This window comes from Trichosurus vulpecula, chromosome 8 (assembly GCF_011100635.1).
Source record: "Trichosurus vulpecula isolate mTriVul1 chromosome 8, mTriVul1.pri, whole genome shotgun sequence".
Lineage (NCBI taxonomy): Eukaryota > Metazoa > Chordata > Mammalia > Diprotodontia > Phalangeridae > Trichosurus > Trichosurus vulpecula.
In genome coordinates, this window is record NC_050580.1 from 139,161,737 (window position 1) to 139,185,195 (window position 23,459).

A 23,459-nucleotide genomic window follows, 5' to 3' on the forward strand; every position below is an offset into this window, starting at 1 on the left:
CATCTGTCTATCTTTTTATCTATTATCTATCTACATATATGTACATATAAGTATATATATATATATATGTGTGTGTGTGTATATATACATATTCATTCCTATATGTGTGTGCATGATGTGATTATCTATTATTATTACATATCATATTTACCATATCTGATGCATCCATATGTATAAAATATATTTTTACATAAATTTATATATTTTATATCCATATTTTAATGTTTATATATAAATGTACATATCTATATATCACATTTATAAATATCATGTTTATAAGTCACATCACACAAATATACATGTGACTATGAATGTAAAATAGATAAATGTATGTATGTATATAAAAATAAAAACTTAGAAGTGTACATATTGTCATCATCTTCTCTCTCCCCCCATCTCCTCACCCATGTTATGTAAGTCCTTTGAAGTCAGGGGCTGTTTCCTCATCTTTTTACCCCAGGCATTTAACGCAGTGCTTGGAACATGAATATGCACTTAATGCTTGTTGATTGATCGGTGCTTGAGATCATGTCCAAGGTCCTTCTAGTGCTAATAAATTAGTTAACAGAGTTTTGGAAAAGCACAAAGTAAAAGAGTAAAACTACAACGAGCAAACATAGATGTCAGTCCCAGCACTTAGCCTCAGTATAGGGTAAGTCAGCTGCCTACATGGTGTGATTTGGGGGATGCTAAGAAGGTCCAACTCCCCTGTCTACCCAACTACCCTTGCCCCTGTCTCATGATGCTCTATTTCCTATGCTAATTTTTTTTTCTTTCTTCAACTACTCTCTAACATTCTTCAAAATTCAGCTCTCAGTCTACAATCCTCTGTTCTGTTCTTAATGTGCTTTGCCCCTTAGAAAGCCCATCCATATCATGGGAATAGTTCAGTCTTCATTTGCATCTCTGTTTGAGAGGAATTACCACCATAACTCACACCATTCCAGTTTCTCTGGCCACCATTGTGTTTGAAGAGGCTGTTGTGTTCTTCTCTGATCACCAGATGGCATGCCCAGAGCGCGCTGTTCTCTCAGGCTTGGAGAAGGACATGTAGCTCCTAGTTATTGCTGGTGTTTTCATTTTTGCCCTAGTAGAGAAGAATGGGTCATAGCTCTGTGATCCTGGATTGCTTAAACTCCCCCCAAGCCGCTTAGCTGGGAAGTGAAAGTTTAAAGTATACTTGGGCCTTTTTTTAACCCTAGTATCAAATTTTGCTGTTTCCTCTTTTGAGAGTGTACTTTATTTCTTAGCTGATTCTTTCTGTCTTGTATTTTGAGTACAGTATCTTGGGATTAGGGGTAAAACAATAACAACAAACAACAACAATAATGATTAATTAAAATCATGATAACAACTTATGTTTATATAGCCTTTTGCAAACTCAAAGCAGTTTCCATAAATTAGCTCATTTAATCCTCACAACCACCCAGTGAGTAAGATAGTACAACTTTGTTTTTTTTGTTTGTTTGTTTTGTTACATTTTACAGACGTAGAAACTGAAGCTGAGACTAGTGAGGTTGTGACTAAACCAAGGGCACACAGCTAAAAAGTAATGGAGCCTTGGTTCCATGAAAGGAAAGATCACTGGATCTGGAGTAAGAAAACTTGGATTTTAAAATCTCAGCTCTGCTATTTTCTAGGTGTGTAACATTGGGGAAGTCACTGTCACTTCCCTAACGTTTCAGTTTCTTCATCTGTAAAATGAGGAGGTTGAACTAAATGGCCTCCACAGTCTCCTTGAGCTCCAAGAAAAACCCTGTAATTCAATGTTCCTCTTATTCAAACACAAGTACTGACTCTACTACTCTAACCATCATGCCATGCTGTCTCTCCTGTTCAGTGTTATACATATCACTTGATCAAAATATTAATTTCATTTTCTTAAAGGAAAAATCTCAGGCAGGGGTGTGTGTATGTGTGTGTGTGTGTGTGTGTGTGTGTGTGTGTGTGTGTGTGTGTGTGTGTTTGGGGGGTGGGGTGGAGTGTTATTTTTGTTTTTTGAGAAGGATCCCTAAATTCAGATTTAAAGATTTCTTTATTTTGGTGATTGCCCTCAAACATGTCTGACTTAACTATTCTGTTGGAAGTCAGTGACATCTGACTAAATAGATCACAGAACCAGGACTGAAGGCTAAATTGGCTGGTCTGCTTTTATTTTATATCCTGAAAGAAAAAAAAATTCACATTTATGAAATATGATCTTGTACAGCACGGGTTCCTAAAATTGACCTTAGAAATAATTTTATGACGGTGAACAGCATTTATCTCTAACCTTTGTTAAAAAAAAAAACCACGAAAGAGATATGGGTTAGGTAGCCAAGTGGCGAAAGGTATTCCTTTCCCTTCTCTGGCCTTTGGAATGTTGGAGTTATTGGCCAGGACCAGCCACACCTTTTTTCCTCCCTAGTCACTGGCCCTGACTCCACCCCTTCAGAATTCAGAATTCTCTGCCCATAGGAGGTGGGGGGAGGAGTGAGTGAGGCCACGTATTCTAACAGCCTAGCCTTGTCCCAAATAGCAAAAATGACACTGGCTTTTTTTAGCCCTAAGGGCAGAAAGAAAACCAAGGTCCAATATAGTTTTGCCTTTTTTTTTTTCCAACACTGCTATTTGTAGTTTCCCATTTCAACTGTTGCCTTTCCATCACAGACATGAGCATAAGATTCAATAGGCAATTTTGTAATGGTGGGGGAATAGGGAGTAGCGCTCCAAGACCCGTCACTTCCCTCTCTTAAATCCTATGATCTTATGACCTGGGTAGAAACGTAGTATGGTGTAGTAAAAACAGATTGAACTTGGAATTAAGGAACCTGATTTTGAAAGGAGTTTCAGGATGGGATCTGAACATGTAAATATACCTATCTCTACACAAGCACACACATGCACACACACACACACACACACACACACACACACATACATTTTCAACTAAACAACTTCCTTGACTCACACGTCATTAATTTCTTAGTTGAAGTTGTTTCTCCTACTTTTGTATATGTGTTTGATGGCCTCTTAGCCTTGCTTTTCTCTTTCAGACTTTGGTGTCCTTGAAATTGCTAGGGAACCAACTAATCACCCTTCCCTCCCAAGATAAATGGACCTGCAAGCAACTTAAATACCTGGATCTTTCTAAAAATCAACTTGGAAAGTAAGCAGCTGTATTATGGTCAACTTTCAGTACAGGGTACTCCACGTCTTGGTGCAGTTTTTAGCTATAATAGCTTAAGCTTTGAGCATGCTTGAGTTGGTCACATAAGATCTTTCTCCCTATTACATCAGGAGCATTATTCCTAAATTTAACTGTAATGAAGACTAACAAAATAAAGCACCATTGTTTTCATGCTTCTTAGTCTGCCCCTTCTGATTCTTTATTAATAATTTCAACCTGAATGGTGACTCAGTTTTGCATCTTATAATTTAAGTCACAAATAAGAGAGCAGAGAGAATAGAAAAAACAAAATCCAAAACCTTTCTAATAAAATGTAAGTGGTATTAATAAGATGCAGCAAATATGGCCTTCTGGAAATAAAAAGTCTCATTTATTTATTTACAGGGAGCCACTTATCTAGCATCTGGGCGTAGCCTACACCCAATTAGATAATGTATTTCTCAAAAGGCTAACCATAGTAAACAGTCTAAAAATGTAATTTCTATCTGTGCAGATGACATTTGATGCATATCCAAACTGTACTGGGCAAAGGAAATGTTACCTCTGCATTATCTGAAAAAAAAAATAGAGAACAGAAACTAAAGCAAAGAGCATCTTTAAAAAGAAATTCAAAATAACGTATCAAATATAAATTTGGTCAGCTATTCAAAATGTGTGTTGTAATTTCCCCGTGAAACAGTAATGTTGGTAAATATCAAACAAGAGTTGCCCCTGCCTACAGCATAGCTTCCAAGAGTGAATTTTTTTTGTTTTGTTTTCTGGTCAGATGTTTTCACATTGTATAGAGACACCACCTATAGATGTAAACAAGCTGGTCATATCTCCATCATGCCTTCTTCATTTACCTTTTTCCCACAGAAATGAAGATGGACTTAAAACAAAGCGGATTTCCTTCTTCAATACAAAGAACAGACAGCGTTCATGTACAGAGACAGGTATATCTGCATGCTCAGTTCCTATCCTGAAATAGAAACTAGAACAGCATGTGGGGTAGGCTTGCCAGGTGCTGTATATATGGAATTTTCCCATATAGGGGATTTATTGTCTGCAGTGCCTGAAAATGCTGTTACCATGTAGTGTCATATTGGAATGATGTATCCTGACATAGGCTGTCTTTTACTCAGGTATCCCATGATTCCTGATGTAGCATTTCTCAACAAATCAGTCCACAGTGGTAGCAGTGTCAGATAAGCCAGTCCTGCTTTGTCTGCAGTGCTTCCTTCTTTGTGACAGTGCAACCCAACGATCCCTATTCCTATCTCCCAAAGTAGATGTTACCAGGCCCGTGTAATACCAACCTGACAGATTGCCTTCATTAAACTGTGTTTGAGAAGGAAATAAAGATTTTCCTGAAAATCTCCCAGACCTAGATGTACAATTTCCAGTAGTTTTCTACTGTGGTTAATTTAGAAAGATAGATGACTGAAACAAATTGCTAGGAAATTTGAGGGGACCAATGGAACCTGCTTCTGCCTTTAAGTCCACCAACATCCCATTTTGTTCTAAAAGCTAAAGTGCTTATAAGTGAGCTGATTCTAAAAGTGTATCCTTGGGTAGGCTGTTCTGTGACAACCAACCAATAATTTAGCCCTCTCAAAGGCAATACAAGTTTCTGACTAGACTTGAAAGATCCATTTGCTTAGCTTTGAATAGCTTATAGTGGAGATGGTCTGGATTAGTGTAAATAAAATTCCACAGAGACCAAAGAACATTTGGAGGGAATTGGACTAGATCAGAGGTTCTTAACCTGTGAAGTTTTTCAAAATATTTTGATAATTATTTCAATATAATTGGTTTTCTTTATATTCTTGTATATTTTATTTTATTTACTGAGAAGGGGGACAAGTAGTCTTCACTAGACATCCAGAAGGGTCCATGACACAAAAAAGATATGAACCCCTGGCTATAACTGATCTATAAGATCAGTGCCAAATTTCTCTGAGTGTAACTATCTTCCTGTTTTCAGTAGAGATCATTACTTTCATCTTCATTGTTCTTTTTTAAGGAGCTTACTAGGGTATGTATAACTTGGAATTCTGTATGGACTAAAATAGAATATAATATGATTTGGTAAGTTGTCTCATTTCTCTGGTAGTTTCGTCCTTGGTTTTATTTGTACCTATACACCTCAGTTTATAGAATTGATATATTCTTGTAAAGTTCTCTGTAAGTCTAATTTTCATAAATTACATTCTATTTCACGTATGAGAAGAAAATTTGCTTTTTAAAAGCTCACCTTGGTACATCATTTTTCTAAGTGAAGAATGATTTTAGAAAGCAAATAATTATCCACAAGTTTATCTGTTCTTTTTTTCAAAGTAGGTGACACTTGTAATAAGTTATTAGTGGAAGAATTCTTAGGTACAACTCTCCTGAGGAGCATGTAGCCCCACAGTTGGAAGGGGATAGGAAGGTTAATAGAATGTTATTAATATTTCCTTCACAGTATTTTAAAGCCTTGCCAGATGAAGGCAATATCCTGTTTGGGCTAAACTGAACTTCCAGTCCCCAGATCAGAGGGCCATCAGCTAAACCCCAACAACTATGTAGATTGATAGAAAGGAAAAGGACAATGCTTTATGTGTCTTCCATCTGCCTCAACCAGGGCAACTGCAAACCTGACTGGGAGATGGATGGTATTTTTCCAGAAACCAGTTTTGAATGGATTTAGGATTCAATGCAGAGTCAACCCAAAAATCCATGACAGCGGTACCTGGAAGAAAATGTAGAGAAGTTCCAGAAATATTTATGGAAAAGCTCATCATGTGATGATTTTGTAGTTTTGTGATACATGGTAGAAATACAAGTAAAAGACGTGGTTTTCAGTTGTCTTTTGTTTGAATGGACCATTTCTGTCTATTTCCCTTTAATATTTTAGGGAACAATTACTGTGCTTGTTGAATTTTATATTTGAACCTATCATGTTCATTGATATTTGTAATCATTGTTTAGAACTAGAATGAATCTCAGAGACCACCTAGCCCAGCCTCCTCATTTTACAGTTGAGGAAACTGAGTCCTAGAGACATTAAATGACTTGTCTGAGTTCATAAAGGTCGTAAATATCAAAGATGAGTTTTGAACCCAGGACCTTTGACCCTGGAGCCAATGATTTTTACGCTGTACTGTTCATTATTAGATGATAGTGGAAGGGTGCTTACAATTTGCAAAGTTCAGGAATAGTTTATGGTAAGGTATTTGTGATGTTTAAAAGTTAAGTCATGAAATAATATCATCATATCCATTCATGGGAGAAAGCTGGAGTTCTTCACTTTCTTTTGAGTGATGGACCCTTTTGGTAGTCTATGGACTGCCTTTGGACTCTTTCTCCAAAAGATGTTTTTAAATGTATGAAGTAAGATACATAGGATTACAAAGGGATTTGTAGAGGAATGTTGAAATACAGTTCTAAAAAATGTTCATGAATCCAGATTAAAACCCCTTGGTATAGAGGATTTGGTGCCCATGGATTTGAAATCACAAAACCTGAGTTTCCAGATGTGCCACTGTCTATGTGGCAATTGCAAATCACTTACCCTTTTTGGGGTCTCAGTTTTCACATCTGTAAAATGAAGGGCTTGAACTTGATGAACTTGGAGGTCCCCTCTGGCTCTGATGCTATGATCCTGAAAGTGTCCAGTATAGCATTGTTATTGTAAATCCTTTGTTTTCAGTGAGGACCAATGACATCATGAGTGATGTCTTGACTTGCATGTGAATTGAATTTAAGTGAGGTGGAGTTGTGCTTCCTGCGTCTGATCAAAGTTCAGTGGCAAGATGAGTAGAGACGGCCTGGCATGCAGTGAATGATCTTGGCATTTTCCATGTCTGACTACACTCTAAGTCCTCCATAGCACCCACCTCAGCCTCCTTTATGGCCATTGGAACAATTATTCTCATCCCCCCATTCTTCCGGAGGAAGTCTTCGTGTGCTTGGGGTAAACATCCCCCTAACTCATTAATGGTTTGAGGCCTGTCAGTTACCCTCAACCTGGTTTAGCCTGTCTGCTGAGATGCATTTACCGGGGTGGGGTGTGGCAGTTACACATGCTACAGATTTTTGGAGCCACAGGTGAGAGTTGAATGAGAAGTGGACGCCAAAGGTAGATGAGCAGCCCTGAAGAGGGCTCAGCAAGCCCTCACATCGGAAGTGCTAATCCTCCCTGAATACCCCATACGTATTGGAGAGGGTAAATAGATAGAATCTTTTCATTGGCCTTTTGACTGAATCGGAACTTCATGAAACAAATCCTTGTATTGTAAAACGTGGATTCAGTCAAAAAGCCACACCCAAGGACCTAGAAGGCCACACCCAAGGACTTAGAAGGCCACATGAGACCTCAAGGACCCAGGTTCCCCACTCCTGATCTAGACAATAAACTGAGTCCAACAAGTATCTCTTTGTTTAAGGGAACAAAGCAAAAACATGCCCAGTTTCCTTGGAAGAATTCTTTGGAGGGTATGTAGATTGCTAATTTGAGGTTACAACTGGCAACCAGAAGGCCCCTGGATTTAAATTATTTTTTAAAAAAATTATTATTAAGTGGCAGTATGATCAAGTGAATAGAGGGTTGACTTTTGGGGTCAGGAAGAGCTGGGGGTCATCTTACCTCAGACATACTAGCTGTGTGACCATGAACAAGTAATTTAACCTCTTGGTGTCCCCAGACAACTCTCCAAAACTATAAGTGACTGATGAATTGCTGAATCAGTTGAAGGAGTTTTCTCATGAAAAGTTCCCTACAACTATGAAATCACAGGACTGGAGAAAAAATTTTTTTTTACTATTTATAGGGAAATTTAGACTTACCAATTGTGGGAAAAAAGAAGACTACTGCCTAAAAAAGCTACTGCTTTCAGGTAGTTGTCCTCCCAAACTATTTAACCCTGGATAAGGAATGATTTACCAAAGATAACTTGTGTGCAGATGGGTAATAAAATTCAGGGTAATTTTATGCACATACGAGTGGTCATATTTGTGCAGTGGGCTCGTCCAAAAATAATTTTGGATAGCTGTTTTTACAGTAAAATTCAAGCCAGCAGAGTCATAAATAACTTATGAATAAATAATTATAGTTCATAAATACCTTGAGCTGTGTTCTACACAACAGACATTTTTACATGTTGGGATGGAAGATGTATGATGAGTGTAAGCTGATGTTTGCCATAGCAGCTTCTGCCTGCATCAGTTGGTTATGGAGATTTATTCTGTCAATACATATTCAATAGGTATTCAACACTACAATGAAACTTTGAAATTGGAACATTAGGTTGAGAAGTGTTAAAGAGGACTGACTTTTTCTTGAAAGAAGAATCTAAAGGTTCTTTTCTCCAGAAAAAGGGAATTAATGCAACTGATTAAGGAATTTCAACCTCTTTCATCTGTTGTTAAAAGCACTTACTGAGCAAATGCTCATGGAACAAGGATCTCGTGCAAAAGGACCTCTAAAGGTAGCATTCTTCATTATTGTAGCAGGAGCTCCTGAGAAGAGTTTTATTCCAAATGCAACTTAACCTGAATTTCAAAGGAGTGAGTGAATTTTTGGTATTCCTTTACTTTCTCTCACAAAACATTCTCTGAGGCAAAGGTACCACTTTACTGCTTGAAAGGAAAGTGTCTCTAAGGAGAAAAGGAGACTTACTTCAACTTTTTAAAAAAGAAAATGCTGGCTTATCTTTAAGGGCCATGCTGAGAGGGACACAAGTAAGGGAACTATACAGTAGTCTGTTTATCATGGGTTTATTGAGCTGAAAAGAATCTCAAGGAGTCCTTATTTTTTTTTTCTCCTTGGAAGAATAAAGGCAGATTCAAAAATTCTGCTGAAATTCAAGCCTATTATTCTCATAAATCTGTATTTAAGAACCGAGGACCGAGAGCTCTTAGATGCACTACACACCTCTCTGCCCCCCACCCCATAATGCTAGTTAAATGACCACACCACATTTTATTTTATGGTGGCCACACAATGGTCCCAACTGATGATGTAATGTTCAGCATGGGGGGTCCTAGTATGGAAGTCTCCTTCACCAAAACGTATACAGCCCATTACTAATTTAGCAGATAAGTCTTAGGGGGTTACCTGATGTACAAAGATACTAAGTGACTTCCATAGCTCATTACTACTTACTAATTATTACTAATTACTCTGTTGGTTAACGTCAGAGGTGACATTAAACCTAGTGCTTCTTGACTTTAAACCTAACATTTTATTCACTATGTGCCTTATAATTGATGGCATCAATATTAAAAATAATTATAATCATAATTAAGCACTAATTTTTAACCCCAACCTATAGGGAACTCTTGCTAAGAAAACTTCTACCAATGTGGATTATCACCTCTTCGGCCATTTAGATTCCCAGAGTCACCTACAACACAGAGATTAAGTGATTTGCCCAGGGTCACATAACCACTGAGTGTCCATAAGGCTTCCTGACATGGAGGCCAGTTCTCTACCTCCTGAGATGAGTTGGCTTTTCCTATGATGTCACCATGGAGTAACATTTTGGCACAATGTCATCTTAATTTTTATAATTGTCTCTATCATCGTTTTTTAGGTTCTGGGCTGGAATTTCCATCCTTTCTTAGCGAATCCTTAGAAGTCCTGTGCCTGAATGACAATCAACTTGACCTGGTGCCACAGTCTGTCTGCCTACTGAAAAGCTTATCAGAGCTCTACTTAGGAAAGTAAGTACAAATTGGGGAAAGTTGTATGATGTCTACCCCATGACTTGTACATCCAATGGTGTTGCCTGAATCAGTGAACCTCCCCTGCCTTCTGATGTCTTATGATTGCATAAATCAAAAATAAAAGCAGTTCTATCACCTGAAGTAATCATGAGCTTTTAAAAATTAAATTGGATTGTTTGAAATGGTTTTTGTTTTTTGGAAGATTCCATTTTGTAAATTTTAGCCCTTTCTCCCCCATCTGAAGGTTTTATGAGGATTATTAGCCATTATATGGGAGTTTGTAAAATTCTTCACAGTTCAAAATATACTTGGCACTTTCAATTTACTGCATCTATATTTGGAGTGCAAAGAATTTTGCAATTTTTTTTTACTAATAATAGTCCTCAATACTTCCTTCAAATGGGAGAGAAAAGGCTAAAATTTACAACACTGTTATGCTTTCCTCCTTAAAGAAAAAAAAGGAGGCAACATAATTTAAGTACGATTAATAAAAATACAAAATTTGTTCACTGTTCATGATCTTCCAATAGCACATTTCTGTAATCTTCCATGGTAGTAAAATTAGAGGAAAATGAAACTAGAAAAACACAGTTCTGAGACCCAAGGTTCCTAGAGGAAAGAATTTCCATCTCTCTCACTGATTTTTTCCAAAGGAAAAGACTTTAAAATAAGCAATGGAACACTAGAAAAATAGAACAAAGATTCAGTGCTTATTATGGAAACTGGAAACTTTAAATGGCAATGAATAAGACATAGTCTTTACCCAGTGATCATCCTAGCATTGGTTATATTGTGTGTGTGTGTGTGTGTGTGTGTGTGTGTGTGTGCGCGCGCACGTGTGTTTTCAGTAATCCAGGTCTCCGAGAGCTTCCTCCAGAACTTGGCCAGTTAGCTAATCTTTGGCAGCTAGATATAGAAGAACTGAATATCAGCAACATTCCTGCAGAGATCCAGAAAGAAGGTAGGCAATCAGTTTATCTACTGCCCATGTTTTCACTAGATTACCTTGAAAAAAAATGATTCCCCAATTAATAATGAGTACAAAGCAATTATATAACAGATATTTCGCTTATTTAGTACTCCATTGGAGCTCTGATCTCATCAATAGGAGTACTTCTCCAATTATGCACCCATTCAAAGCTATGACTGTCCATTCTGGGCCTCTTTTGTCTATATTCTCCTCTGAATCCACTATCTGTCTATCATTCATGGGCTACCTTCCTCACTTCCAAGTATTCTGTAGCTGATGGCAAACTCTACTTTGGTTATTTATGTAAATCATTCAAAAAATAAAGTGACATAATAATTTTTTTCTTCTGGTTTTAAACTAATATAATTTTGCCCATAAACACAAATTATATTAATCGTACTTGAGGAAAAAATTTATTTCCTTTTGTTTGTGACTCCTTGAAGACTTTCACTCATGCAGCTCATCAGTGTGGTTCTTTCTCTCTTACTCAACCCTAATGCTTTTTCTCAATGGGTATCATTTCCATGTTTGAATTCAGTGAAAATTTTCCTTGTGAAGTTTTTTTTTCTTTTTTCCCCTACTCTGCAGTAGAATTTGAAAATATTGTTTGGATACCTGTGAGCATGTTTATTTCTTAACCACCCGTTATATTGATTTTCCTCCTTCTTATGATTTTTTTTTTGTATAGGCCCCAAAACTATATTAGCTTACTTGAGAGCTCAACTTCGGAAAGCAGAAAAATGCAAGCTAATGAAAATGATTATCGTTGGTCCTCCACGACAGGGCAAATCAACTCTCTTAGAGATTTTACAGACTGGGAAACCTCCACAGATGATGCACAGTGATGCCACTATCAGGACCACTAAATGGGAGCTACAGAAACCACCTGGATTGAGAGCAAAGGTCAATAACACGTAGAGTTAAAGTTCATTTGCATGGGAGGGAATTTCTCAGTTGGTTCTCTTCTCCAACACAGCAGGGTTATCCTTAAACATTGGTTTAGACACTGACAAAGTATCTCTCCCATGACACTTCTTCCATTGTATGCTTTCATTCAAATGGAATTGCTCTCAAAGCAAATAACTTTCTTAACGTCCCTTCACTATTTCTCACTATAGGTGAAGCTGAAATTTAGGCAGCGAAATAGGGCGAGTATCTGCCTGCATTATCATATTTCAAGTTCTGCTTAAGGCCTGACCTTGGGAATGTATGTTAGTCATCATATTCTCTATGCATTTTCAACGTAATGAAGGTCAAAAGAGCTTTTCTCAATACCAAAACTTTTATTGGGATTATGTAGGTATACATATATTCCTATGTATGTATGTATACAAACATACATAGATGTGTGTGTTTGCTACTATGAAGAGTAACAGAAATTTTTGTCTGAGGAAGTTAGATTTATCTTATAGAGCTAATGGAGAAGTATTAATAATAATGGTAACTGACATTTATATAGAGCTTACTATGTGCCAGACATTATGCTCAGCACTTTATAGTTATTATTTCATTTGAGCCTCACAACTCTGGGAGGTAGATGTTGTTATTTAACAATTGAAGAAACTGAGGCAAACGGGGGTAAGGTGACTTGCCTATAGTCACACAGCTAGTAAGTGCCTGAGGCTGGATTTGAACTCACATCTTCCTGACTCCAGGACTGGCAGTGACATGCCAGAAGGGAAAATAATTTCTTCATACATTGTCCTGGGTATTGTTACCGTTTTGTACTCATAGGGATCCCAAGGCACCATATAGCAATTTGATGGTGGAAAACCTCGGATGTCTTGATGTACACATCTTGTTGGAATTTTCCAATAGTCATCCTCCCCAGAACATTCTCCAATGAATCATTCAATGGCAGAAAGAAGCCTTCCTTTATGCCTAGTCCTTCACGTAAAATTGCTTCACAGATTGAGGAAATCTAGTTCAAGCAATTAGGCATTTAAACTGGATTTAAATTCTGACAAGGACACAGAGTCTAATCCTCACAAGAACAGAGTTCTATCATTGAGGGTCAAAACAGTCAAAACATTTTTCCCCTGCTAATTAACACTGAGCCTACCCCCCAGAGTAGCCAAGACATAAGCCTTAGCTAATTAGTATCAGAAAAGGACTTTGCAGTTTTCTGATGAAAGGAAGTTGTTTTTTTTCCTAATGTAACCACATTTTGGATTCAGTCATTAACAATTACTTAATACCATTATTATTCCTTTGACTGTGATTAAGAATTATTGGTCTTGAGGGCCCATTACTGGGTTACTCTCATTTAGAATTTTCCCTGCCCTTTTCTGTCACAAAAATGAAGCCTCCTCCCGTTTAATTAGAGGAAAAATCGTGAATGCTTGAATAAACTGAACAGTTTGTTTCTTATAAAGCTGTGCTTGGCATTATATTGACCTTTGAAACATGGTAGCCTCTTAGTCGATTATATAAAGGTAGAAACTCAGGCTGTGTCTTTGAGAAGTAAAAGGGAGGATTGTAAGTAAAAATCTCTTTCTACAATCAGGTGCCAGATACATAAACTTGGCCTGTGAAGCTAAAGCTGGAACTTCTCTATACAGTTCATTTTAATGTCTGGAAACCCCAGTTGCCTAGTGTTCTTCTAGGCAGTCCGATATGCCAACTTGTGTTTTACCCTCATTGTGTCAGCAAATGTTTTAAGAATCCCCAGTAGGTGGTGTTCGCTGGCCTACAAAGTTTGGAAACCAGAGTCTCCTTGGATCTTGCTTCGCTGTGAGCTTAAACCTCAATGACTGAATGCTCACAAGTGATCTCAGCAATGGGCTTTCCTCCAGCTGAATTTCTCAGAATCATTTTCAGCTGAGTACTAGATTTAACAATCCTTTCCAATCTGCCATGGACCAAAATTAATATAAACGCCCACTGTCTCATTGAGGTTGCCAGAGTTGTACCTAGCAGAGACCCTCTATCCTTGTGAGCAGAAGAGTGTTGCTGGAATCTACTGCAAGGCCACCAGTAAAAATCCGGTCTCTGTCCTCACCAGGATGAGTGGCTGGGCCCGTTTCCCACCCACTGATTACTGATTTGTGAGAGGAACAAAGGGAACATTGAAGCCTTGGGTAATAAGTTCACCATGATCTCTTTGGGATTTACTGAAACAGTTTGTGAAAATGGCTTTTTCTTATTGTTGTTGTTCAAGTAGGTTGATTCTGTGGAGTTCAATGTTTGGGATATTGGCGGCCCAGCCAGCATGTCCACAGTCAATCAGTGTTTCTTCACAGACAAAGCCTTGTATGTGGTTGTTTGGAACTTAGCACTAGGGGAAGAGGCTGTCGCAAACCTTCAGTTCTGGTTGTTGAATATTGAGGTAAGAAACTGCCACCACTTTCTTTCTTAGGAATCCAGAACATAAAATGGGACCGTGTTTTTTCTCTTATACCTGTGTCCATTCACTTCAAAGGCTATTTAGATTTGGGATGGCCTGAGGAGAAGACCTCAGAAATATAATAACTAAGCCCTGCTGTTACTCAGTTGTAGCTTTTGTGAATCCATTGAGTACATGAAGGGGAAGGGCATAAGCATTTATTAAGCACCTACTGTGTGCCAATATATTAACCACTTTACAAATATTAACTCATTTGATCCTCACACCAACCCGATGAGGCAAGGGCTATTATCATTCCCATTTTACAGTTGAGGAAACTGAGGCAAGCAGAAGTTAAGTGACTTGCCCAGTGTCACACAGCTAGTTAAGTATCTGAGGCTGGATTTGAATTCAGGTCTTCCTGACTCCAGGCCCAACATTCTATCCACTTTGCCATCTAACTGGACCCATCCCGGTGATGTAATCTAAGGATATTATAATAACAGACACTTATATGAGCTTTAAGGTTTGCAAACAAACATGTTATCTCATGCGGCCCTCACAGCAACCCTGTGAAGTAGATACAATAAACATAGTATTGTCCCATCTTATAGAGGAGAAAATAAAGGCTCATAGAGATTGAGTGACTTGCCCATGGTTATATAGCTAGTATTTTATCAAGAGAGAGGATCTGAACCCAAGTCTGCTCCCAACTCCACGTCCAAGGATCTTGCCTCTCCAGGGGGCTACCTCTGTGAGTCTTTGCCTGTCCACACACCATCTTACCTGAGACTCATCATAAGCACTTCTTTGGAGAGGCCTCTGTTAATGTTATATGTTCTGTTAGCTATCACTTAGCATATAGCAAGACCCAAAAGGACCCAAGAGAGATAAATTTTGATGAGAAAATCAGAAAAGTTCTCAGATATGGGATACAGGCCTGGGTGGAACAGCGTCAAGAGTCGGAGGGTGCCTAAGGTCATGCAGTAAACAATGATTGAGGGGGTCCCTCAAAACCTTAAAAGCAAGACAGAATCAAGACAGGTAGGGGATTATGGATGTGGACTATTAAGACATTTTTCTACCCCTTGTGCCTCCGTTGTAGTGGGCTGGTCATTTATTCTTGAACATCACTTTCTGCTACTGAGCTTTTAAAAGAGATATTTTAAACCAAAGAGGTCTTCACAATTGAGAATTTATAAACAAGTCATAGATCTTAAGGATTATTGGAATTTTAGCCCTGTGTTTTCTCTAAGCTATTTATTTACCATCTCCTAAGTTTTTTGTTTATTTGTTCTTTTGCATTTTGGTACATAAAAGATGACACATGTACTTGGTTTTTCCCTTGCAGGCAAAGGCCCCAAACTCAGTAGTGCTAGTGGTAGGGACACACCTGGATTTAATTGAGACTAAATTTCGTGTCGAGAGGATTGCTACATTGAGAGCATACGTGCTGGCACTTTGTCGATCTCCATCAGGATCAAGAGCCACTGGTTTTCCAGATATCACCTTTAAGCATTTGCAGTGAGTGTACCTTCTCTTGTTCCGTGTCCACTGCTCTATTGTGTCCCTGGGTTGTAAGTGAAAACAGGTATTCACTGGCCATCTCCCAGGTGTGAATCTTGTTAACTGGTCCTTGCTCCCCTATGTGTGGGCGCTCTTCATCCAGCTTCATCCAGCAACTCACCGGGGCTCTGCACAGCCTCTTGTCCTTTTTCTAGTACTAAACCTATCTCCTGGTAGGACCTTGTAGAGCAGGAATTCTTAGCCTTTTTTGTGTCATGTACCCCTTTGGTAGCCCGGTGAAGCCTATGGAACCATTTACAGAATCATGGTTTTGGTTTTAGTTTCTTTTTTTAAACAAACTAACCCAAAGGTTAGTAAAAATAAAGAAGTAATTTTTTTTTCCCATCTAAGTTCATGAACTGCCTAAAATCTATCCACAGACGCCAGGTTAAGAACTTCTGTTCCCAAGGCCAGAGCATCTAGCTAGCCCAGAGTCTCTGACCTTAGATACAGAGGGCCAGAGTTTGCCCTGTAATAAGAGGGTTATGGAGACCCTCCTACCTGAATTCCTCATCAAAGGGGCTATTGCTGTTCAAGATCCAGGGATGGCCAGGACAATGATACACATTAATCATGATCCTCCTGGAGCTTGCAGGAACCCCACTTCACCAAATGGAAATCCAAGACAGCCATTGCTTTGTGAACAATCACCATGTGTTGTTAGGGAATCTTTGTGGAGTAACACAAAAAGTCCCTTATCACTACTGATACATGAGGCTCATTCCACTGACCGTTGATTAAAGCAGGTTTGACCCTGGGCTGCTCATGCAAATCAAACTCCTTAAAATTTCTCTTCCCACTTTCCTCCCCTTCCCCACTCCCTACACATTTTTTTTTCCCTGAGGGGGAAGAGGATTTAGTGAGAATATGTCTTTGTCATAGGGAAGTTATACAGTCCTGTTTCAGTGAAATAAACTATTAAAACTGTATTGTGCAGGAAAGGCAGCTGGATGGGTATGCCTGATTTAGAGCAAGCAGGTTCTTCCTGAATGTCTGGGGTTGCTTTTTTCTTTTCCCACATGGAAACATTTCTTGACTTGTAAAGGCTATAAGTTTTTCTTGGAGTGGAAGAGAACAAAAGTCCATTTCATCTAAACTCCTGAGTCACATGAGAAGAGTCAGAGGAACAGGATTAGTGCCTTTTTAAAAATCAAGTCACTCCCCCCCCCTTTCCAAAAAAAAAAAAGAACACCTAAACTAAAAAATCAATTAAACATTAAGGTAAACAAAGGTCTATTGGGGAGCAGTCCCCTTTCTGCAAGCTTGGATTTCTTTTGCAATAATAATATCAGGAGGTGACAGCCTCCTTTTGGTGAAGAGGATGATTTGGGCCCCCTTCAGGAAATCCCAGGCCCCTGTCTCCTAGGATAAAATAGATTCTGTGTTGGCCAGAGAAGTATTGGCAGCTGCTTCCACCTCTCCCTAATGACAGATCCCTGCTTAGACTGTACCACATTCTTGGCACGGTCCCTGATTCCCTGCTGTAGATTTTCCTACTATGGAATTGAGTTCCATTTACTTGCAGTACACGTTGACTGGATAAGGAATATGGACTCTGGTTTTTGATGGGTCATCTCTCCCTACCCCAGTCTTCCACATCCCTCTCCTTTTCCCTCCCCTTCTTCCCCCTCCCCCACCTTCTCATCCCACATATGGAAAAGTTCCCTCTAGGTCAAGTAATCGAGACTATCCAGTGCCTTGTTAAGGAACGAAGCAATGGGAATAATAATGCACTGAGGAGTTTGCTCTTCCTTATGAGTAAATGTTGCCATTTTTGTTCCCCTTTCCATTTGCAGTGAACTGTCTTGTAAAAGTCTGGAAGGCCATGAAGGGCTCCGCCAGCTGATTTTTCATGTTACATGTAACATGAAGGATACTGGTAGCACAATCGGCTCTCAGAAACTTGCAGGGAGACTGGTGTGTATTTCTCATCTCATGAAAAATATCTTGTCCTGCCTGGTTCCCATTTGTTTGGAGATATGCACATTTATATTTTCTTGGTTATAAAATCACATCCTTAAGGGGTCAGAGAGGCAAAAAGGGAAAGCATGTTTTAGCAGAAAGTTCACTGACCAAATATAGTTTCTGTAAAGTCTCAGGGGTTAGAACTGGGAAGGGTGTCAAGACATCCTCACATCCAACCCCCTGCCTTCACTTCAGGTAAGGAAGCTCACTGCTTTCCTCACCAACACCCCCCACTTGATAAACGAGGCAATCTGCTCTACAGTGTATGAGGAAATGCTCATTTTGTTTAGGGATTGTTACATTTACAATGAAAGAAAAAAACCAAAATGGGCAGAAATAGTTGCTTGTTGAATTTGTTGTATTCCCAAAAAGAAGAGCAGAGTCTACGCGGTGGAAAGTTGTGGTTTTATTTACATTCCTGGCCTTTTGCTCTTCAGCGTATGTGGAAATGTTCATTTTGTTTACTGTCTGTTAAGTTCAACATAAAAAATAAATAAAATGGATAGAACAATCAATCAGTCAACATTTATTAAGTGCCTACTATGTTCTAGGTACTGTGCAAGTGCTAGAGATACAAAAAGAGGCAAAAGACAGTCCCTGCCCTCAAGGAGCTTATAATCTAATGATGGAAACAACATGCAAACAAATCTATACACAGCAAGCTATATTAGATAAATAGGAAATGATTAACAGGCACTAGAAGAAGGCATTAGAAGGCACCAGAATTAGGAAAAGTTGGGGAGATGAGGGAGGTCCAGAGAGTTAGCGATTTGTCCAAGGTCCCACAGATTTAAATCACAGCGAAATTAACTGGAAATGGTATATTTCCCACAGTAACTTGGCAAGGCCTTTGTCTAACCTAATTCACAGATACCAAGGAGTTACCTCAGTCTCCAAGAAGCAGTCATAGCTGAGCAGCAGAGACGAAATCAGGCAGATGACGTCCAGTATCTGACAGATAAACAGATAGAACAAATAATAGAACAAACTCCAGGAAATGACATCAACGACTATGAAGACTTACAGTCTGGTAGGCTATGGAATCATGTCCTAAAATCTTAGAGGAGGCAACTGATGAATGCTGTGACTGGGGAGAGGAGGAGAGGCGTGAGGGGAAATCTGAAGCTGTGATAGAAGAAGGGGTGTCTGACAGAGAAAATAGGACCTCCTGTTACTGTACTTCAGAGAAACCAAATTATAGTTGGGGACTTGGGGAATTATAGTTTTACCTTCAGTGGGAATAGGGAAATTTTTAAAAGTGAGTCAATAGCACTGTCTGATAATATAATTAAAAACCTGCTGTAGCTCAAGAGAGAGGAAATGAAAAAATTAATAACAATAATAATTAGCTTTTACGTACTACTTTAAGGTTTGCAAAGCTCTTTACAAATATCTCATTTTATCCTCACAACAACCTTGATCCCTATTTTACAGATGAGGAAACTGAGGCAGACAGGTTAAGTGACTTGCCTAGGATCACACAGCTAGTCATTATCTCAGGCCAATTTGAACTCACGTCTTCCTGACCCCAGGTCCAGGGCTCTGTCCACTACACCAACTAGCTGCCTCTATGAAAGACTATGAAAAGAACATCATAATAAGAAGGCTACAGATTAACATGATGAGATGACCTCGCAATCTGTGAGGTTTTGAAGTATTCATTTTGACTATAAAGTAAACTTGTTAGTACATCATCCTGTGGGGATCTCTCAATTCAAGACACTCATTAAGCTCTTATTATACAAGGTGCATGAGAAGCGGCATGGTATAATGGATCAAGAGATGACTGTGGAGGCAGGAAAAGTTGGGTTCGAGTCCTGCCTCTGGCAAATACTGACTCTGAGACCCTGAGTAAGATTTCATCTCTCAGTGCTCCAGATAGTTCTCTAAGATTCTTAAGTTGTATATCAGGTGCAGACCAACAGTAGGAAAAAAATTTCCTCACTGGGAGTTAATTCTCTACACCAATGAAATCATGTGGCTATTCCCTTCCCCCCCAAAAAAAATTCGTGTGGGAGGTTCTGGGAATACAAAGATAAGAATAAAGCAACTTCTGCCCTTTGTCAGTTCATAGCCTTATGAAAATATTCACATGTGTGTGTATTTGTGTTTGTTTAATACAAGATAGACTGTTGTAAGGCAAAGGAAAGTATGAGACAAAGAGCTCTAGGAAAATTTGTAGAAGAAACTCATTTTCAGATACAGGAACCTGGGAAGTCTTTTTTTTGAATAGAAAATATCTGAGTTCAGCCTTAAAAGAAAAAAAGTCTTTAAATAGGAGAATATAAGATGTCATATTCCAGGCATGAATGAAATTCTATGCAGATAGATGGAGTCAGGAAGTACAGGATGAGTTCAGGGAGCAGCTAGTAGTCTAGTTTGACTGGTACATTTAGTAGGAGAATGTAAAATAAGATGGGAAAGGTAAATAGGAGCTATATTATGGAGGGACCTAAATGCCAGATCAAGGAGATTTTATTTTGTCTTATAGATAATGGAGAACAGCCACAGGTTTTTAAGTAGGGCACTGACATGGCCAGAGCTGTGCGTTGGGAGAATTATTTTGACATCTGTGTAAGGAATGAATTGGAGAAGGGAGAGACTAGTGTCAAGTGGGCCATTTGGGGGCTGTCGTAGTAGTCAGGGTAAGAACCTACACTGGGGTGGTAGAGGAGGGCATAATGCCCTGGTGGAGGTTGAGTAGACAGGACTAGGCAAGTGGTTGAATGTGGGTTTTGAAAGAGAGGAGAGAGTGAAAGATAAATTCAAGGATGTGAGCCTGAATGATACTATCAACAGAAATTAGAAAGTTGAAAGGAAGGACATATCTGGGGGAAAGATGGTAAATCATTCTTGGACATGTTTGAGGGGCCAGTAGTACATCCAAGTGGAAATGTCCATCAAGCATTTGCATACATAAATTTTGAGGTGGGGGTGGGAATTGGGGTTGAATATGTTGACTTGAGAATCATCTGGATAGTCATCGAAGTCATGAGAATGAATGAAATCTTTGAGAGTAGAAACTGTAGGGGGAAAACAGCCAAAGACAGAACCTTCATTTGTTCATTTAACAAACATTTATTAAGTGTCTACTATATGCCCGACACTGTGGACACAAAGGCAAGAACAAAATCAGCCTTCTCCTGAAAGAGCTTACTTTGTATTGAGGGAAAACCTTGAAAGACGCCCACATTCGAAGTCAAAAGGAAATTCTCAAACCAGTGATAGAGATAGAGGAATGCTCAGGGAGGTAGGAGAATAACCAGGGGAGAACATCATCATAGCCAGCATCTACAGCCAAGGAAAAATCATCTAGAAGGGAGGGAGTGGTCAGCAGGGTCATATGGTACAGAGAGGTCAAGGGGAATAAGGATTAAGAGAAAACCATTGAATCTGGCAAATAAAAGTTCATTGGTAATTTAGGAGAGAGCAGTTTCAGTAGAAACAGAAGCCACACCACAGGAGGCTGACTGGGTGTAGAGGAAATTGAAGTCTCACAGTTGGCATGTGTAGCGATGAAGGGGAGGAGATATAAGCGAACTGCTTGATGGAACAGGAGGGTCAAGAGAAGGACTTTTTAGGATAGCGTGCCTGAGCATGGTTGTGTGCACCAGGGAAACAATCAACAGAGAGGGACCATCAGAGAGCTTTTCCTAGATCCCATACTACTGAAATTCCTCTAATATTGGTATTTGGTTGTCCTCTATCTTTCTTGGATTAGCTATCAGCTTCCTCATAGAAACAGGAACACTCTTACATTTCCCGGACACAAGCCACGGACTTAGAAACCTCTACTTCCTTGATCCAATCTGGTTATCAGAATGTCTGCAACGGATTTTTAACATTAAGAGCTCCAAGTCAGTGGCCAAGAATGGAGTGATTAGAGCAGAAGATCTCAGGATGCTATTAGTTGGAACAGGCTTCACTGAACAAACCGAAGAACAATATTTTCAATTTCTAGCCAAATTTGAAATTGCCTTGCCAGTTGCCAATGACAGGTAAGTTGACTTGGTATTTGGATGTTACTAACCAGGAAGGTGACAAAGAGGAGTTGAGGGAGAGATCCACTGTGATTTTAACAGTGATTTCTAATAGATAATAATAGCTAACTTTTATATAGCATTGTAAGATTGCAGTGCCCTTTCTTTCAACTTCCTAATTTCTTTTGATGGAGCCACCAATCATTCAGGTTCAAATTCTTGGAATTATCTTGTACTCTTTCCTCTCCTTCAGACAAGGGCTAAGTGACTTGCCCAAGGTCACATATGTAGTAAGCATATGAGACAGGATTTGAACTCAGGTCTTCCTGATTCCAGGTCTAGTGGTCTGTCCATTGCAGCATCCAGCTTACTACTTTCCTGGTTGTCCTGTTCTGGACACTTTCCAGTTTTGCCAGTGTCCTTCTTAAAATGCAGTGGCCAAAAATGAACATAATACTTGTGTTCCAACAGAACACATTACAGCATAGCAAGCTTATCTCTCTTAATGCTACTTAGAAAAACAGTAGTCATTTTGGCTGCCATGTGTCACTGTTGACTCCTATTGAGTAGGCTCTATGACTCCCAGATCTTTTTCATTTGGTTTATTGTCCAGACATACTTTTCCCACTTTGTCCTTGTGAAATTGATTTTTTTAAACCTAAGTACAGTACCTTTTATTTTTCTAAAATTTTGTCTTTTTAGATTAAATACAGTATTCTAGCCTGCCAGAATCTATGTGAATCCTGACTCTTCCATCCAGCATGCTAGCTTTCTTTCCCAGATCAGTGTCATCCTCCAATTGATGTATGCCTTTCTCCATGCTATTGATAAAAATATAAATCTGTTTAGGGTTACAGTATGCAGTATAGATTAGGGAAGAAGAAATGTGAAGGAAGGGAGACTAGTCAGATAATTCAGTCCGTGAAGTTTGAGATGAGAGGGGTCAGAACAAGAGAAATTGCTTGGTATTATGATCACTCTCTTTAAGCATTTGAAATGTTGCCATGTGAAGGATTAGACTTGTTCTGCCAGCCTCTCAAGGGGAAAACCAGGAGCAATAAGAAGGAGAAGAGAAGATGACTCAGGTTTGAGGGAAAGAATGACTTCTTAAATTAGTAGAGCAATCCAAAAGTGAATGGAATGGTCTCAAGAGGTAGTGAGTTCCCTATTCCCAGAGATCTGCCAGTCATGGCGGGGTGACCATTTGTTGAGGGTGTTATCGAGGGGATCTCTGTTTTAAGTATCAGCTTAACAAGGTGCCCTCTGAGATCTCTTGATTCTATGCAATTGAAAGGCCACCTTAATTGGAATTAGAAGACATGGATTTGAATTTAGCCATGCTACATATTCCCTGCATGACCTGGGGCAAGTTAGTTTCCCACTCTGGGTCCTTGTTTCTTTATCCATAAAATGGAGGAAGAAGAAATGGCTCTTAAGCCATTTCCAGCTCTGATGGCCTAGGCTGATAATAGTGGGACTGGAAAGGAAGAGAGATGGATCTGAAAGAGATTGCCAACAAAGAATCAATAGGACTTGGCCATTGATTGGATGTGAAGGGCAGAGGAGAGGGAGGAGACTCAGACCTTCCCCAATGTCTCTCCCAGCTCTAAATCCTATTATCTTCCCAACAGACATCATTGTCCATCATATTTCATTGACCTTCAAATTGCCTTCATTACTGGAATGGTTTTTTAGATATCTTCCAAGGTTAATTTATTAGCTATCCAACAGGTTGTCCATTAGCTTTATGGCATGAAGCCGCTATATCACTGCTAGCTGTTATGTCCCAAGTTT

At 39.1% G+C, this 23,459-nt stretch overlaps 1 protein-coding gene across 2 annotated transcripts in view; it reads left to right on the forward strand.

Moving 5' to 3' along the window:
- Positions 1-23,459, forward strand: part of LRRK1 (leucine rich repeat kinase 1) — a 159,468-nt gene that overhangs the window by 91,543 nt on the left and 44,466 nt on the right. For both annotated transcript variants that reach the window (XM_036735424.1, XM_036735425.1), the window contains exons 11-20: positions 3,036-3,148; positions 4,028-4,104; positions 9,727-9,856; positions 10,708-10,820; positions 11,518-11,732; positions 13,993-14,157; positions 15,506-15,678; positions 17,517-17,637; positions 18,556-18,715; positions 21,407-21,683. In XM_036735424.1, coding sequence (XP_036591319.1) covers positions 3,036-3,148; positions 4,028-4,104; positions 9,727-9,856; positions 10,708-10,820; positions 11,518-11,732; positions 13,993-14,157; positions 15,506-15,678; positions 17,517-17,637; positions 18,556-18,715; positions 21,407-21,683 — 1,544 coding nt within the window. The remainder of the gene's footprint in view (positions 1-3,035; positions 3,149-4,027; positions 4,105-9,726; positions 9,857-10,707; positions 10,821-11,517; positions 11,733-13,992; positions 14,158-15,505; positions 15,679-17,516; positions 17,638-18,555; positions 18,716-21,406; positions 21,684-23,459) is intronic.